The sequence below is a fragment of the Megascapheus bottae genome, chromosome 6 (assembly GCF_031878675.1).
Source record: "Megascapheus bottae isolate mThoBot1 chromosome 6, mThoBot2.hap1, whole genome shotgun sequence".
Classification (NCBI taxonomy): domain Eukaryota; kingdom Metazoa; phylum Chordata; class Mammalia; order Rodentia; family Geomyidae; genus Megascapheus; species Megascapheus bottae.
Genome location: NC_143514.1, coordinates 79,569,888 through 79,589,357, shown reverse-complemented (window position 1 = coordinate 79,589,357; position 19,470 = coordinate 79,569,888). Strand labels below are relative to the sequence as shown.

The following is a 19,470-nucleotide window of genomic DNA, read 5'->3' as shown; positions in this document are numbered from 1 at the left end:
AGTTCTATGAATTTGGCCTCCACACACAATGTGTGACTAATATGAAGGAAAAAAATGAATGTGCATGCACATGTGCATGGTGGTGCATGCTTTAATCTTAAACTCAGAAGACAGACACAGGAGAATTTTTGTAGTAAGACAGTCTCAACAAAAAATGTTCTTTTTGAGCGACGCCTCAATATTTGTGTACCCAATGCTATGGACATGGTATTGGAAATATAAACACAAGTACACAGACATAAAATTTATGACTCTATAAACATAATGTTTTATTACATAGATTAATATGTATCTATGACATACAAACTCTCAGCCTAATTTTAATTATGTTCTAAAATCTAAATGCCAGCAATTGTATGGAGATTATCTTCTTGATTACTTGTTAAACATGTCACTTGAAATATGATGTAAAAATCAGTGTTAATAAATTCTTTAATAAAAAAAAAATGTTCTTGTTGTCGGACACAGTGTCTCCCCCGCCTTTAATCCTAGCTACTCAGGAGGCTGAGATCTGAGGATTGTGGTTCAAAGCCAGCCCAGGAAATACAAAGCCCAGAGCCTCTTATCTCCAATTAACCTCTACAAAATGGGAAGTGGGGCTTGGCTCAAGGGGAGGGCAGTAGCTTGAAGCTGAAGAACTCAGAGACAATGTCCAGGCCCAGGAGTAGGGCAGCAGCCTTGAGCTGAAGAGCTCAGGGACAGGGCTCAGGCCAAGTTCAAGCCTAAGGACCCACAAAAGTGTGTGTGTGTGTATGATGCTTCTGTAAAAAAATAAATAAAATTAGAGGCTCTTTTCCTCTCTAATCTGCCACCATCATAAACGACAGAGGAACTATCAGACTATGTCAGAAGAAGCAGATGGCCAGCCAGTCATCCACATTGTTTACTCTGGAAGACACAGCACCTTGAACAGAAATTCAGGGAAAAACTTACCCAGGTGTGTAAGACTACCACACCTGATGTGTATCTCTCAAGTGGGCTCAGAACCCATGTTGGCAGTGGCAAGACAACTGGCTTTGGCATGATTTACAGTTCTTTGGGTCATGCAAAGAAAAAAAAGCCCAAACATAGACTTAAAGACATGACTTGTACAAGGAAAGAGTGAAATGAATGCAAGAATAACGGGGCTACAAAGGCCAAAGAATGCAGATTCGGCAAAGACTTGACCTGGGGGGACTGAATTTTTCACAAGGGGAGGGAAAAACTGCAAAAATTTTAGCATGAGGCCCTATGTTCAATTTCTGCTATCAGAGAGAAAAAAAATTCAAGAAGTATAAACTTAAATACTCAAAAATAATAATAAGAAAGTAGATTGGTAAATGATAGTTAAGCATACTGGTTAATAATTCTCTTAATTTCTAAAAAAATTTGTATCACTATTGTAAATGAATAGGCTGATCATGAAAATTAACATGAATCAGATCATAAACTATCTTATCTACAAGAGATTAGAGATCTGGCTTCTGAATTAAACAACTATGTGAAGATACCTCCAAGCTACTTTTACCTCATTTTTACAAACCTAAGACATGTTTGGGGATGGGTGGAGTTGGGGTAGATGGAGGTAAATGATGCCCAACATATTTGCTAAGCATTATGTTGGGAATGGGGGAACAAAGACTGTAAGAATAGGTATTAGCCAGGTGCTGGTGGCTCATGCCTATAATCCTAGATGCTTGAAAAGCTGACATACAGACAGGACTGAGGTTTGAAGCTAGCCTGGGCAGGAAAGGCTATGAGACTCTTACCTCTACTAAACTATCAAAAAAGCTGGAAGTGGAGTTGTGGCTCCAGTGACAGAGCACTAGCATTGAACTAAAGAAGCTCAGGGACAGAGCCCAGGCCCTGGGTTTAAACCCCAGAACTGGCACATGCACATACATACACACACATACACGCACGCACTCACACAAATAGATATGATCAATCCTTGACCAGAGTTTTAAGGCCAATGGGGAAGATAATCAAATAATCAAATAAATGCATAGTTAAAAGCAATTTACATAAGTGATCTCTAACCATAGTCGTTGAAAGATTCTGTGTTTGATTTCCCCACCTCCCACCCCCGCCCCCAGCCCACTGCACAATTGATATCAGTGTTTGAACTCAAGTCCTCATGCCCATTCAGTTTGCATGGTCAGCTGACACTCTCCTCTGAGCCATGCCTCAAAGCCCCACCTATCACTGGTTGTTTTAGAGGTGGAATCTAGTGGACTATCCCTGTCCAGGATAGCTTTGAACTTCAATCTTCCAGATCTCAGCCTTCTGAGGAGCTAGGGTTACAGTTTGAACCACCAGCCCTTAGATGAAATTAAGTTTCCTATCTTAGAGTCAGACACTAGATAGCAGAAATATGACAATGCATTTTCTTTCAGCTTTGTTTTAAACATATACTCAAGCAACTTGTACCTTCCCCTACCAGAAACTAATACAGAGTGTTATCAATGCAGTTATCTGGGCTCATTTAGAAGACTTACAAATGCACACACTTCAAATCTTTTTACCAATTCTTCCTGTATTTTCTCTCACTGTCAGACATTTGCTTTAAAGTAGTAGAATGAGTATCTATCTGCTTGGTGGAAAGGCAGCTTGATTCAGTATTGACAAAAAGTAAAGCAGAAAAGAAAAAACAAATTCAAAAGGAACATGGCTTAGGAACAAAGAGAAGACATGGTAAACAGCAGTCCCGGGTCAGGTGCACCAGCATCTTCTAATTCATAAGATCATACAATAGACAGGAAGACTTGAAAGAGTGAAAAACAGAGTGTGTTCAGAGACCAGAAATGAAGAAGTGACAGAGGAACACAACACCTCCTCCTTTCCGAGGAGAGTAGAAAACATAGGCTGACAGGAACACTTGAGATATTAGCTTCTACTCAAGGCTGTGACTCTAGATTCTGAAAGAAAAAAAAAAAGTATCTCACCCTAGGAATAGAGTAACAATTTTGTGAACTTCTAAATTGCTTCTAGAGCATACTTTCTATGTTCTCCTACATCTCTTGCTATTCTGAAGTGCATGTGACATGATGAGAACAATAAGCCCAAACGTAACTGAGTGGCATCTGCTGTGTTCCACCCCACAGACCCTAGGACTTTACCACACAGCCAGGAACTCACATGCTCCTTCACCTCCACCGCCAGACAAGCACCGAAAGATTCCAAAAATACATACCAAAACAACATTCCAAAATTACTCTCCCATGATAAGAAAATATTGAATGTATGTCACACAAGAAAGAGAGATGGTAGCTTATGTTTACTGGATGTGAAATACAGAAAAGGAAAAAAATCCAACCAACCAACAAGGGCATTCACAGGTCCTAGCTAGTAACTGAGTTTCATCAGCAATTTAGGCAGCTGTACCCAAGATTTGAACCAGGACCAGGAGGGCCAGCAGATAAGCAGAAGCCTCTGACTCTGACTTGATTCAGACCTGAAAACAGCTTCCCATTCATTCACAGCTTATTGACTAAATGCAAAGCAGCAGTGACTCACTAGTCAGAGGATGAGACCTAGAGGATCAAAGCCAAAGCTAGGTGCTGTTGGCTCACATCTATAATCCAGGATACTCAGGAGGCTGCAATTTGAGGATCTTGATTTGAAGCCAGCCTGGGAAAGAAAGTCCATGAGACTCTTATCTCAAATTAAACACCAGTGAAGTGAAGCTGTGGCTTAAAGAGGTAGAATACTGGCCTTGAGCACAAAAGGTCAGGGACAGTGCCTAGTCCCTGGGTTCCATGACCCATGACTGACCCCCTCTCCCTCCCCGCCCAAAACACACAAATTCAAAGCCAGTCCAGACCCCCAGCACCCACCCCCCCAAAAAAAAAAGTCTGTGAGACCCTATCGTTAATTAGCCAACAAAAAGTCTAACTGGAGATAGGGCTCAAGTTGTAGAGCATTAACTGTGAGCAAGTAGGCCATACGAGCACAAAGCCCTGAGTTCAAGCCCTGGTGATGGAGGAAGGAGTTGGTGGGCCTGGGAGGGGGAGAAAAGAAGAATTTATAAAAAGCCTACACTGGAAAATTAGACTTAAAATATTCTAACATTGAGTCTTCTTGATTTTGACTTGTTGGTCCTGTACAGTTGTCCTATATATACAACTAGAAAGTGCTACTGTGTCCAGTTTTCTCTGGGCTCGAGAAAGGATGATGGGGGAAGGGAAGGCAAAAGGTGCTTTTAAGTAGAGAAAAGGCAAGTTTTAGAAGCAATGTACACAGTATAGGAAGAAGTGCATACCTTCACTAAACTTCCAGTATTCACGGCTACAATTGTAATGGGAAGTAAGCCCACACAAGAATGGAAAGCAAGTCATAAAACAGTAACAGATGCACTAAAATTATTCCTCTAAAATTCATTTCCTTAGTAACAATTTCAAATTTCAACCTGCAAGGCTAGATTAGATGCTTCAGGAATATGTGCCAGAACTAGAATTCACTGCACTGACCTTGCAGAACACTTTGTTCCAAATCAAGGGCCTTCTCTGGCTGGGCTGACCAGTAAAGCTCCATAGTCACTTAACAACAATAGGTATCCACACACAAGCTCTCCTTTGTGTCAACAGCCAGTCAGTGCCTTCTCTCACCTACAAACACACTTGTCACATCCTTTATTTTGTATGCTTTCTTCCATCCTCACAAATACATGCAACGTAAGTGTCACTTCTATTCTCCCCTACCCTGCCCCCCTCAGATCCATTCAGAAGAAAAAGGAGGGGACGAAACAAGAAGGAACATTACTAAATCTCCAAAACCTCACTTAATATTTGGCGATGTTAAATAGATTAACCAAGTCAAGCACAGTGAGAAACTTGTGTCTGACCCCATTCTGCAAATGGATCGGGCAAAGCACAACTTCTGGTACAAAAGACGAGTCAGTCACTAAGCCTAGGCACTAAACCAACTTGTTAATGCCTCTGTCTTCTACTCTTACTCACCTTTTAGAGAGTGTGTTAAGTCACATGACAAAATGCACACACAAATGTTATCAAATAAAGCACCTGAGATCTCAACTTTGAACACAAATGTCAGCATATACAGCTTTTAGAGAACTGCACCTAAAGGAAGAAGAGATTGCTTTCTCCTAAAGCAGCACAGCAGAAACAAATGTAAAGGCCTTTCAGTTTTCTAATGATCTATTTGAAGGTGATGCAAACACAATCTACAGTTTATTCTCTGCATGTGTCCGATCACCAGAATTACAATCTGCTCTGGCAAATAGTCTCTCAATCAAAACAAGTTCCACCCACCTGAGAAGCAACCAATAGCTGCCCACCTACCATCCTTCCTAAAACATCCAGAGCAAGTTCTTGGACCAAGGCAGAGGCAATCACTACCAGCTATACCATAGGTATCCAGTAAGGCCTGCAGGTCTGCTCTGCAGGTACTAAAGACAAGCAAACTCGGCACTAAGGACCAGCAGTCAAGTTAAAATCACATTGGGAGAGGGAGAGGCAAGGAAAGGGGTAAGAAAGCAGGGACAGAGGGTCCCACAGAGCTGCACATCCTGCATCTACTTCATACATCTCCAGATAGACTCCTTAGCTTCATACTACCATATATATGACCAGCCAGACTGAATCAAAGGCCCCCAGGATCATGCACTATGAATGATGAAATGACTCATAAACATCTGCAGAAGTGAAGTGAGAAAGAGCAGCAAAACCATCAGTGTTTTGGTGAGGCCAGAGGAGGATAGCCTACCTGCAGGGGCTGAATGGATCGTCCATGCCTACTAACAGAGGCTCTGGTGAGTCTAGCTGGATTCCTGCACCTCTACTTACTGTGAAAACTCTGCCCTTTTCTACTCTAACTACTCAAAATGGAGGCACATGCAGGCTGAGAGACCTCACAGAGCTTTCACTGAGCTTGTGCTATGACCTAAGCCTTCACGCAGAACGCAGAAACTTCCCCTCACACTGACAGGACTGAGCATGTGCTGTGACCCTCCCTCATCCACACACTGTCTCTCCACAACGCAATCAATCTCAACCCTGCTGTTTCCGTAAATAAAGCCCAGCCAACAGACTCCGCAGCTTCTCCCTGCACACCAAGCTAGTGTGCAGAGAAGTGGGGCCTTTGCAAGGGGATCCCAGACAGCCAACACTAGGGAACTCAGTAAGCCAAGCCAGGGAGAGGCTGCAGTTAGTTAATGCCGGGCTCTGTCAAGACCACAGCAAGTTCTGTTGTCTTTTTTATTGTTAGTATGCACTAGGAAGCTGTCCAAGAAAGAACAGAAACAAAAAGCAGATATGAATGATTACACAGATTAATTCAAATAAAGAAGGTAGCATATTTGAAAGCATAGTCAGAGCTTCTTAAGAGAAGTTAACTCCATACATTTTTTTTTTTTTTTTTTGGCCAGTCGTGGGCTTGAGCTCAGGGCCTGAGCACTGTCCTTGGACTTTCTCAAGGCTAGAGCTCTACCACTTGAGCCTCAGCACCACTTCCAGCTTTTTCTATATATGTGGTACCAAGGAATCGAAGCCGGGTCTTCATGCATGCTAGGCAAGCACTCTACCACTAGGCCAAACTCCTGGCCAACTCCATACATTTCTCTAGGAAAAACCTTAAAATTTGGAAAAGAAAAAACGGACGAGCTGGACAAAGCCACAAAGCACCCAGCATTGTTACCCAGCATCGTTACCCAGGCAGAGGGCGATCAGGGAAGCTGAAAAATACTATATTTTATGCAGAGTTTAATCTTCCTTGGAAAAGAAGCTAAGAAGTCTCTACTAGTAAATTAAAATGGTTCGTAATGTAATGGCAGTCCATCAGATACAGCTGTGCCAGTAAAAAGGGCAGGAAGGTTCATAGCCAGAGTTCAGGGGCTAGAGTGTGGCTCAGCTATGGAGGACTCACAGAGCATGCGCAGAGGCCTGGGTCTGACCCCAGCAAAACATGGGCACACCTAACTCTCATGTGAATCTCTTCATTCTGCACTTAGAGCCTTATAGTATTATCTGTGCAGCTAAATTCATTGGAGTTCAATCTAAAGCCATGTAAATAATGCTATTCCATCACTGTTATACTGAGTATCAGACTCCTCACACTGTCCACAGGACCAGCTAAGGAATTTTCTGCTAAAATCCTTAAAATACATTTTATGTTCTCTACTTCAATTTCTGTTCCCCACAAAGGGCAGGCTGAGCCATCTATGTAAAAAGCTTGGTTTTTCACCTGCAAGCAATGAGTTTTCTATATAACAACAGACAGAACAGGAACCTCTCCAAAATCATACAGGATTACTAGGGCAGGACAGGCAGGGCTACTTCTGTCTCCCAGAAACTAAATGCAGAGTTAAAGTAAAGCCTACCAAGGGCTAGCACCTCACACCTGTCAGCTTAGCTACTCAAGAGACTGAGAACTGAGGACTGAGGCTCAAAGCTAGCCTAGTCAGGAAAGTCTATGAGACTTTTTTTTTTTTTTTTTTTTTGCCAGTCCTGGGCTTGAGCTCAGGGCCTGAGCACTGTCCTTGGGTTTTCTCAAGGCTAGAGCTCTACCACTTGAGCCTCAGCACCACTTCCAGCTTTTTTCTATATATGTGGTACCGAGGAATTGAACCCGGGTCTTCATGCATGCTAGGCAAGTACTTTAACTACTAGGCCAAACTCCCGGCCCTATGAGACTCTTATCTCCAACTAAGTCACAGAAAAAGCCAGAAGTGGAGCTGTGCCTCAAGTGGTAGAGTATTGGCCTTGGGCAAAATGAGCTCATGGTGGTGCCCCAAGTTCAAGCTCCAGGACCAGAAAACAAAAAACAAAAAAGTCGAACTCATACACATGGAAAATACTTACTTGAAGAAGTCAAAAATGAAAACAGTTTGGGGCTGGGAGTTTGGCCTAGTGGTATAGTGCACAAACACCGGGATTCCATTCCTCAGTACCACATACTTAGAAAAAAGCTGGAAGTGGTGTTGTGGCTCAAGTGGTAGAGCTCTAGTCTTGAGACAGTCCAAGGACAGTGCTCAGGCCCTGAGTTCAAGTCCAACGACTAACAACAACAACAAAAAGTTTGTTTTTGTTGACAGTCCTGGGGCAGGAACTCAAGGCCTATGCAAAGTCTGTAAGCTTTTCCATTCAAAGACAGTACTCTACCACTTGAGCCACAGCTCCACTTTCAACTCTGGAAGTTCTGTGGACTTTGCTGACCAGGCTTCCAATTGTGAACCTCAGATCTCAGTCTGCTAGGCAGCTAGGATGACAGGCATGAGCCACCAATGCCCAACTTTATTATTTATTTATCTATTTATTTTTAATATTTTTAAGTTACACACAAAGGGGTTTCAATTCATCATGTAAAATTTTATTTTTGAAACAATAACTTGGAGCCCTGTATAGGGTGATTATCAGGGGCGTGCTCGCAAGGATCTTGCCCTCTATTGCGGGATCCTGGTGAGAACTCTGACCTAGTTGATGCCCTCTTTATCATTTACTGTAGCACTGGCATGTCACAGCTACCCCTCATAGCCATGTGGACAGGAACCCCTTTCTCCTGCTATCCTACAGAGGCAGCACACCCGAGGGCAGCTCCGCCATGGACAACATGTATCTCTCTACCACGATTCTACCCAGCATGCCTCTCGAATGCCTTTCTGGGAAGCCTCTTGTACTAGCCTGAGCATTCTTCTAGGACAAGGCAACTATCTAAATCATTTTGACTAAGCTACCAGACTCTCATTTTATACTCAAAAAATGTATCTGGGAGTCAGGCAATGGTGTTCACACCTGCAATCCTAGCTACTCAGGAGGCTAAGATCTGAGGATCCGTGTTCAAAGCCAACTTAGGCATGAAAGTCTGTAAGAGCCTCATTTACAAGTAGGCACCAGAGAACCAGAAGTGGCACCGTGGCTCAAATGGTAGAGCAATAACCTTGAGTTGTAGGGCTCAAGGACAGTGCCCAAGCCCAGAGTCCAAGCCCCATGACTGGCAACAAACAAAAAAATAAGCAACAACAACAAAACATGCCTGCAGAATTGGAGGTTCAGCTCCAACCAGCCAATAATAAGTGAAAGGATTAGCTGAGAGCCAGTGGTTCACTCCTGTGACCTTAGCTACTCAGGAGGCGCTAAGATCTGAGGACTATAGTTCCAAACCAGCCCAGGCAGAAGAGGCCCTGTTCTTACTTCCTGTTAAGCATTCAAAAACCAGAGGTGGAGCTGTGGCTCAAAATGGGAGAGCAACAGCCTTGGGCAAGAAAGAGTTCAAAGACAGGGTCCAGGGCCAAAGTTCAAGCCCCACAACTGACCAAATAAATAAATAAATAACATAAATGAAAGGATCAGATCAAAAGTTTGAGTCCTGGTCTTGGGAAAGAAAAAGGGAAAAGAAATGTGAAGATGGAGAAGGGTTATGGAGCCTATCAAAAAATCATATACGGGCTAGTGGTAGAATGTTTGCCTAGCATGCAAGAAGACCCAGGCTCGATTCCTCAGTATCACATACATAGAAAAAAAGCCAGAAGTGGTGCTGAGGCTCAAGTGGTACAACTGGTAGAGCTCTAGCCTTGATAAAAGTCCAAGAACAGTGCTCAGGCCCTGAACTCAAGCCCAGGACTGGTACACACACACACACACACACACACACACACACACAAATATATACACTGAATTAAGCCATGAAGAAACATCAAATAAACTGAAAGTAAAAATCATTTAGCAATATTGGCTCTCATGCTTTAAAAAGTTTAGTCACAATGGGCCGAGGTTTGGCCTAGTGGTAGAGTGCTTGCGTAGCATGCACGAAGACCCAGATTTGATTCCTTGCTACCACATACATAGAAAAAGCCAGAAGTGGTGCTGAGGCTCAAGTAGTAGAGCTCTAGCCTTGAGAAAGCCCAACGACAATACTCAGGCCCTGAGTTCAGTCCCCAGGACTGGCAAAAATAATAAGATAAAATAAAGTAAATAGAATGCTGCTCTTGGAAGCATTCACTAAAGGACCTGAGGAGGGAGCAAGACGATGGCAATCCATTCATTCCCAAGCAACTCAGGAAAGGAAAATACTGCATTAGTTGAGTGTGTCGAGAGGCAGTATTTGCAGTTACCAGAGACCAGAGGTGGATGGCCAGAGCCCAGGATAACACAGCAAGGCCCTAACTAAGGAAGAAAAGGAAAATACTACAGAGTAATGACGCAAACACAACAAATCCACAAAATTAACTGGAAATAACAGAACATAAAGCAAATGATGACTACTCAACTGGATCCCCTTCCTGCCTTATGCCCAACTCCATCATCTGTATGCCCACAGGCAAGGACATGTGCCACCTACACTCTGGTTTCCCAGCTGTTTCCACCTGTGGCCTATTGCTAGCCTCTAAGACAGCTTGTGATCAGCAGGAACATTGACACAGTTTCCAGATCTAAATCATTCCTCTTTCTTTCTACTAATCCTTACAACAGCTAAAAGGACTGCCTTCACTGAATGAAGGGGAACCAATTAGGCAAGATGATTATGCTATATTAATGGATACTTTCTGAAATTATAAATGATTATTATAGAAAAGACAACTGAACCAGGCACCAGTGGCTCACAACCTGTAATCCTAGTTAATCAGGAAGCAGAGATCTGAATATCCAGGTTCAAAGTCAGCCAGGACCTGAGATTCTTATCACCAATTAAACTCTAGAAAATAGGAAGTGGGGCTTGGCTCAAGGGTAAGATGGTACTCTTGAGCTGAAGAGCTCAGAGACAATACCCAGGCTCAAGGGTAGCACAGTAGCCTTGAGCTGAAGAGCTCAGAGACAGTGCCCAGGCTCAGAGCTGAAGCCACAGATCCAACAAAGTAAGTAAGTAAATAAATAAGGATCTATGCAAATAATATGAAACTTTTTTTTCAAATTCTCAATGCTGAACAATATACTAAAAGACATAAACCTTAAACTGGCATGGTGGTTCATGCCTGTAATCCTTGGTGGCTGAGATATGAGGATCAAGGTTCCAAGAGAGCTTGGCCACAAAAGGACCTGAAACTTATCTCCAACTAACCTCCAGAAAATGGGAAGTGGGGCTTGGCTCAAGGGTAGGGCAGTGGCCAGAAGCTGAAGAGCTCAGGGACAGTGCCCAGGCCCAGGGGTAGGGCGGTAGCCTTGAGCTGAAGAGCTCAGGGATAGCCCCAGGCCTCGAGTTCAAGCCCCTTGAAGGGGGGGAGGTTATAAATCTCATTACTACCACCAGAATATGTACTGTAAGAAATAATTCTCTTTTTTGGGGGAGGGGGTCAGTTGTAGGGCTTAAACTCAGGGTCTGGGTGCTGTCCCCAAGATCTTATGCTCAAAGCTAGACTCTACCACTTTAAGCCACAGATTCACTTGTATTTTTCCAGTGATTAATTAGAAATAATCCGTATCTACCTGCATTGGCTTCAAACTGTGATCCTCACATCTTGGCCTCTAGAGTAGCTAGGACTATAGGCATGAAGCCACCAGCACACATCAATAATTCTATCATAAAGTCCATTTTCAACTGAATCCTGGCATGGTTAAAGGTGAAGTGACAGCCAGCAAAGTTTGCAAACACAAAATTTCTGTCCTTAGTGTGCAGTAAGCAGTCTTAGTAAGAAATGCCTTACTTCACAGGATCATCATCTGGGTAGCTGACAGCTTGGCATTTGTTCTTTGCACTAACTTGAGTTTGCCAAGAACACAAGGTATGCATGACTGTGTCCCAGAACCCCTCAGTGAAAAGGAGAGAAACCTATAGTAGAGAGCCACACTTCACACAGCCAGACACATCCTCCTTCACGAGAGTGCAAGCAAGCATTCTAAGAACAGGGTGATACCTAAGCCATGAAATACAATTAGTCTTTCTAGATCCTTGCATATTACAAACCTTTCAATGATGGTCTAAACATGTGTGGGACCTGCATACCCACCCTTGACTTCAGACACAGTGGTGTTCAGGGTGAGACCAGCAGGCCCAGGCTACAGGCTGCACTGGCTCCATTACTACAAATCTCTGCAAAGGCTGTTTGAAATCTGCTTTAAACTTCATTTATACTTTTCAATATTTCTTCAATTTAATTCAGTCAACATCTCTCAAGAATTTAAAATTCAGCAAGCCTAAGGTGGTATACAGAATGCAAAGATAGAAGGGAAAAGACTGTGATCAGATATGTAAACAAACCATTACATCTTTGTGATCCTTTTCATCAATGGATGAACAGGATCCATTAGACTTAATAGATCCAACAGACTTAATCCACAAATTAAAACATAACTAAGGCCAGGCATGATGGCTCATGTCTATAATCCTAGCTACTCAGGAGGCTGAGATCTGAGTATCCAGGTTCAAAGCCAGCCCGGGCACGAAAATCCATGAGACTCTTATCTCCAATTAACCACCAGAAAACTGGAAGTTGTACTGTGGCTCAAAGGGTAGAGTGGTAACCTTGAGCTGAAGAGCTCAGGGACAGTACCCAGGCCCAGAGTTCAAGTCCCACGACTGACCAAAAACAAAAAACCCAAACCAAAAACAACAACAACAAAAAAACCCACCACGAAACTCAATACATAACTCAATAGTGGAGAACTTGCCTAGCCTTGGGTTACATCCCGGGGGGGGCTGTTGATGGGAAGCATAGCCCTGAATGACTCCAAGCAGCACATAATAAACACAAAATAGCAACTGATGTGGATCTGCAATTTACAGAAGTTACATATTGCTTTTAATAAGCATCTGGCAAAGTAGATATAACTATTAAAAATAGATTGGGTTGTTAAGTACAAACTCCCATTTAGTTTAATTCATTAATGTCGACTCATAAATATGATCCAACTTGTTCAATGATAGCTGCTGATCACATGATTAAATAAAAATAAAAGTATTGTGGGGGCCAGGTGTGGTGGCTCACACCTGTAATCTTAGCTATACAGAGAGGCTGAGATTTTAGGGTCATAGTTCAAAGCCAGCCTAGGCACAAAAGAACCTGAGACTCTTATCTCCAGTTAACCTCTAGAAAATGGGAAGTGGGGCTTGACTCAAGGGTAGGGTGGTAGCCTAGAGTTTAAGAGCTCAGGGATAACACCCTGGCACAGGGTTTTTTGTTGTTGTTTTGTTTTTTTTAAAAAAAGGTATCTCCGGCCAGGAGTTTGGCCTAGTGGCAGAGTGCCTGCCTTGCATGCATGAAGAACCTGAGTTTGACTCCTCAGTACCTCATATATAGAAAAGGCCAGAAATGGTGCTGTGGCTAAGTGGTAGAGCTCTACCCTTGAGAAAGCCCAAGGACAGCCCTGCAAGGAGGCTCATGCCTGTAATCCTAGCTACTCAGGAGGCTGAGATCTGAGGATCTAGATTCAAAGCTACCTTGGGCACAAAATGACCTGAGACTCTTATCTCCAATTAACCTCTAGAAAAACGAGAAGTGGGTCTTGTTTCCAGGGTAGGGCTTGAAGGGTAGGCTGAAGAGCTCAGGGACAGTGCCCAGGGCGAATTCAAGCCCCATGACCCACAAAAAAAAGAAGGAAAGGGAAAGGGAAAGGGAAAGGGAAAGGGAGAGGGAAAGGGAAAGGAAAAGGAAAAGGAAAGGAAAGGAAAGGAAAGGAAAGGAAAGGAGAAAAACAAGAAAAAAAGAAAGCCCAAGGACAGTGTTCAGGCCCTGAGTTCAAGTCCCAGGACTGGCAAAAGGAAAAAAAAAAGAAAAAAGAAAAAGCCAGACACAGTTCTATGGCTGAAATGATAGTGTGCTAGCTATGGGAAAGCACACCTCCAGGCCCTGAATTCAAGCCACAGGACTGTCCAAAAAGAAAAATAAATAAATTTAAAAAATAAAAAATAGGCCAGATACTTTGGCCTAGTGGCAGAGTGCTTGCCTAGCATGCACAAAGACCCGGGTTCGATTCCTTGGTACCACATATATAGGAAAAACCAAAAGTGATGCTGTGGTTCAAGTAGTAGATCTCTAGCCTTGAGAAAGCCCAAGGACAGTGCTCAGGCCTTGAGTTCAAGCCCCAGAATTGGCAAAAAAATAAAATAAAAATAAAAAATAATAATAAAATAAAATTGTAGATGTACTTAAGATATAATAAAATAAAATTACTGAATATAGCTTCTTTCTTACTTTTTATTTATTTTTTTGGTGGTGCCAGTTCTGGGGCTTGAACTCAGAGCCTAGTACCACCTCTGAGCTTTTTCAGTCAAGGTTAGTTTTCAACTACTTGAACCAGAGCTCCACTTCTGGCTTTTTTCGTTATTTTGTTTTTAAATTTGGTGGCTAATAGAGATAAGAGTATCACAAATTTTCCTGCCTAGGCTGGCTCTGAACCATGATCCTCAGATCTCATTCTCCTGAGTAGCCAGTTTTTACAGGCATGAGCCACTGATACCTTGCTATCATTCTTTTTTTTAAAAAAATATATCTTCACATGAGTAGCTATGTCTTACAGATGTCCAGAGCATTTATGAAATGATCACTTGCTAAAACTCCCTTTTTAAAAACCTTTAATAAAGTTGGGTGCCCATGGCTCACACTTGTTTCTTAGCTTCTAAAGCTAAGACCTGGAGGATTGTGATTCAAAGCCAGCCCAGGCAGAAAATTCCTCAAAAGTACATCTCCAATTAAGGAGCCAAACTGCAAGCTGGAGGCATGACTGAAGTGCTAAGAGTACCAACAATGACCAAGAAAACGGAGAGCTAAAGGCACAAAGTTCAAGCCTACGGCAGATGTGAATACATATACTCTTCTTACAGAAATTCTCCTATGTGCTAGGTTAAAATAAGGTCTACTCTAGAGATAATGAATTTCTGGTTAAATTACTTTGACACCATTAGCCTTCATTGGATTTTACTGAGATGTATGAGAATGGGCTATGTCTTATCTAATATTAAAGATATTTCATTAGCCAGGCACTGGTGGCTCATGCCCCAATCTGAGCTGCTTTAGAGGCTGGTATCTGAGAATCACAGTTTGAAGCCAGCCTGAGCAGAAAGTTCATGAGGTTCTTTTTTTTTTTTTTTTTTTGGGGGGGGGGGGGAGGTTCATGGGGTTTGTACTCGGCCTGGACGCTGTCCCTGAGCTCTTCAGCTCAAGACTACCACCCTACCCTTGAGCCGAGCCCCACTTCCTGTTTTATTTGGAGATAAGAGTCTTGGGTCCTTTTTTATGCCCAGGCTGGCTTTGAACCTTGATCCTCAGATCTCAGCCTCCTGAGTAGCTAGGATTACAGGGGTGATCCACTGGCTCCAGAGCTTCTTATCTACAGTTAATCATACATACATAAAAAGTTAGAAACAGAGGGGCCGGGAGTTTGGCCTAGTGGTTAAAGTGCTTGCCTAGCATGCACAAAGACCCGGGTTCCATTCCTTGGTACCATATACATAGACAAAAGCCGGAAATGGTGCTGAGGTTCAAGTGGTAGAGTGCTAGCCTTGAGAAAGTCCAAGGACAGGGCTCAGGCCCTGAACTCAAGCCCAGGACTGGCAAAAAAAAAAAGAAACAGAGCTGTGGCTCAAGTGGTCGATTGCAAACTTTGAGCACAAAAGCTCAGGCCAGCACCAGAACCTGAGGTCAAAGCCAGCCTGATTTAGTGACTTTAGTGATTGTTCCAGAGATTTCACTACAAAAGTAAACAAAATAAATGAGCAATTAATTGAACTTTCCAAAATCACCCAGTTTTTCAACACAGTATCATGGAAACCTTGACAAAGTATTCATTAGAGAATAATCTACTAATTATTGCATTTAAAACACAAATCAACTAAAATGGTAAAGAACTTATCTTCTCTACATGCAGTTTGTGTATTTCCTTTCCTTAACAAACCAAAGTACAAACAAGCTGTTTTAGCTGCCACTCTTCCCAAGGAGGTTTATTATAGGACATGAATCTGTTTGCAGTACATTATATTATTGCCTAGAAGTGTAAATATGTAAGCACCCATATCTGCACATGTACACATAAACACACAATAGATAGCTTTCACTTGAAAGGCACACACATGTGCATGTGCGTATGGTCACACACACACACACGAAGTTCTCATTGAGAAGCACAAGTGATTCACTTACCTTGTCTCGGGATTGTAGCCTAATATGTAGAAAAATGAGTCCACGCGAGCTTTAAACTCTCTAGCAGCAAATATGTCAGAAAAATGAGAGATGTTACACTTCCCTCTGTGGGAGGAGAAAAAGACAAAAAGTATGTTACTAATACCCTCAATTGACTTTGGAAACTAAAATACCAAAAGGAGAGTAGGAGATACAGCATATAATGAAACCATGTACAATATGCTATACACTCTAAGCATTACTGATAAGTCAGATTTTTGTTTTATGCTGTTTTAATGTACAACTTTATAACCCACATGCTTTTATTTCAATAAAAGTATATTTATTTACTTAAAGATAAACTGGAGGGGCCAGGAGAGTGTGACCTAGTGGTAGAGTGCTTATCTAGCATGCACAAGGCCCTGGCTTCAATTCCATGGTACTACATACACAGAAAAAGCCAGAAGTGGTGCTGTGGCTCAAAGTGGTAGGGTGCCAGCCTTGAGCACAAAAGCTAGAAGACAGTGCCCATGCCCTGAGTTCAAATCCCAGAATGGACACCCAAAACTGAAAAATAAAATTAAATAAATAAAAGATAAATTGGAGTTAAGACTGTGATTTATATTTACCCATATTGACTCCATATAAAAACAATTCCCAAACCAGGCACAGTGGCTCACGTCTGTAATCCTAGCTACTCAGGAGACTGAGATATGAAGATCACTGTTCAAAGCCAGCCTGGGTACTAAAGAACCTGAGGCTCTTATCTCCAATTAACCACTAAAAAACAGGAAGTGGGGCTGTGGCTCAAGAGGTAGACTTGTGGTAGCCTTGAGCTGAAGAGCTCAGGGACAGCACCCAGGCCCAGAGTTCAAGCTCCACGTACCATCCCAAAAAAAAAAAAAAAAAAAAAAAAAAAAAAAAACCCACCCAACTTGCAGGCTGGGAATTTGGCCCAGTGGTAGAGTGCTTGCCTAACACGCATGAAGAGCTGGGTTCAATTCCTCAGTACCACACACATAGAAAAGTCAGAAATGGTGTTGTGGCTCAAGTGGTAGAGCACTAGCTTTGAGGAAAGCTCAAGGACGGTGCCCAGGCCCTGAGATCAAGCCCCAGGACTGGCAAAAAAACAAAACCAAAAACAAAAAACTCCCAGATTTTCCAGAGACTGTAATATGACTCTAAATTGGAAATCACCTCTCTATACAAATACTACTGTACAATGAAGAGGGATAAGAGTCCTGGGTTCAACTGTCAACAAAAGAACTGAACAATGCTCCATGTAGCTTGTACAGTTTTTTAAAGAAGTTATTTGTGTATGTGTGTGCGTGCCAGTCCTGGGGCTTCAGTTTGGAATGGGTGCTGTCCCTGAACAACTCTGGTCCAAGGCTAGCACTCTACCACTTGAGCCACAGAATCACGTTCAACTTCTGAGTACTTTCATTGGAAATAAAGAGTCACTTGGAGACTTTCCTGCCTGAGTAGCTAGGATTACAGGCATAAGCCCCTGCCCCTGGCTTTGTACAGGGAAGAACTACACATTACACTGTGAGGAGGGCCCCAACTTTGTCAGAGGACTATGAGGACACCAGCTCCCTCAAAAGTCAGGAGGTAAGTTTAAAGTCAAGTGGAAGACAAAGACTGTGAGAACAAGGAGGTGGCCCTGGAAGACCCAAAGCTCCCACTTCACCTCATCTACACTCCCGGCATGCTCCAGGGCTCCTATGAGGAGACACACCATGAGGGGCAGTTCATGAGAGTCATATTTCCAATTAACTGTCAAAAAGTCAGAAGTGGAGCTGTGGGTCAAAGGGTACAACTAGCTTTGAGGGAAAAAAGCTCAGGGATAGTGCCCAGGCCCAGAGTTCAAGTACAAGGAATGGAGGGAGGAGGAAGGGAATGCTGGAGAAGGAAAAATAGGTTTAAAATAAGTACAGAGTTCAGTATATGTCTGTAAGATTAATGGTAAGGAAAGGAGAAAAGAAAATGTGCAAATCTTATAAAGAAAAAATTTCAGATACTTTTAGAGGATATAACAGTCAGTGTAAACAAATAGAAAAAAATTCTGCCTTCTTTGATAAAAAAGTCAACATAGCATTTCTCCACTGGTTAATTAATAATCTCAATGCGATCTCAAAACAAATATCAATACACTACTTCACTGCATGAAACAAGTTAATACTAAGGTTCAGGTGGAAAAACAAACCAAAAAAAGGAAGAACTGATTTTAAAACATAGTACATAAATAGACAAAAGAACAATAAAATAGAAAAACAAGTCCAAGAAACATACACTACATGACAAAAGAGGCATCACAAACAACTCAGGTAAACACGGTCTGTGTAAAAACGTGTGTTGAGACCACAGGGTAAATATGACATAGGAAAAGCCTTACTATCTGAGACTCAATCCAGAGACAATTAAAAAATCTGATTAGATTAAAACTATACCAAAGAAGACTATAAGCAAAAAAAAAAAAAACCTGACAAAAGTAAGAAACTATCACAAGACAAGACAAGGCCTTGCTGTCCATCCCAGGTTAGCTTCTCTGATGAGCCACCACACTCAGTTTCAAAAGCAACTTAAATAAAAGACAAAAGTCCAGATTAAAAATAAGAGACATGGACCGCAAGTTTGGCCTAGTAGTAGAGTGCTTGCCTAGAATAGACGAAGACCTGGGATTGATTCCTCGGTAGCATAAACACAGAAAATTCGAAAGTGGCACTGTGCCTCAAGTGGTAGAACACTTGCCTTGAGGAAAGCCCAAGGATAGTGCTCAGGCCCTGAGTTCAAGCCCCAGGACTGGCAAAAAAAAAAAAAAAGAGAGAGAGAGAGAGAGAGAGAGAGAGAGAGAGAGGGAAAGAGGGAGAGAAAGAGAGAGGGAGGGAGGGAGGGAGGGAGGGAGGGAGGGAGGGAGGGAGGGAGAGAGAGAGAGAGAGAGAGAGAGAGAGAGAGAGAGAGAGAGAGAGAGAGAGAGAGAGAATGATCAGACAATTCACCACAAAAAAAGATAAAAATCTTCAAACACACAGAAATTGTTCAGACCCACTCACTGTTAGTAAACTATGATATAACATTAAGATACATTTCCAACTATCAGATTTGTAAATATTTTTTAAATAGGAAAACCACCAGTCTCCTCATTATCAGAGGGAATGCAAATTGGAATACTACTTCTAGAGGGAAAAGAAGTTAGCCTGCAACACCCTCCCACATACACACCTCTTTAAACTCAGCAATCATCCATTATAAATCCATCATGAAGATAAACATACTTAATAAGAAAATACATGTGGCACAGGGATGTGCATCACAGCATCACTTACTATTTCAAAATCCTAGAAACAGCAATTGCCTATATACAAGACAGCAATGAAATGAACTGGGTAAAGTATAAACACACAGTGGAGCACTACAAAGCTGTGAAAGGAACGAGTAAGATCTCCCAGAACCGACATCCCAAACTAGACACCAGTGGAAACTACAGA

The 19,470-nt window shown here is 42.3% G+C and overlaps 1 protein-coding gene across 10 annotated transcripts in view; it reads right to left on the bottom strand.

Annotated features, from left to right (window-relative positions):
• Positions 1–19,470, bottom strand: part of Rere (arginine-glutamic acid dipeptide repeats) — a 391,456-nt gene that overhangs the window by 132,787 nt on the left and 239,199 nt on the right. For all 10 annotated transcript variants that reach the window (XM_090335897.1, XM_090335904.1, XM_090335906.1 and 7 more), the window contains one exon: positions 16,004–16,108. In XM_090335897.1, the coding sequence (XP_090192023.1) occupies positions 16,004–16,108 (105 nt within the window). The remainder of the gene's footprint in view (positions 1–16,003; positions 16,109–19,470) is intronic.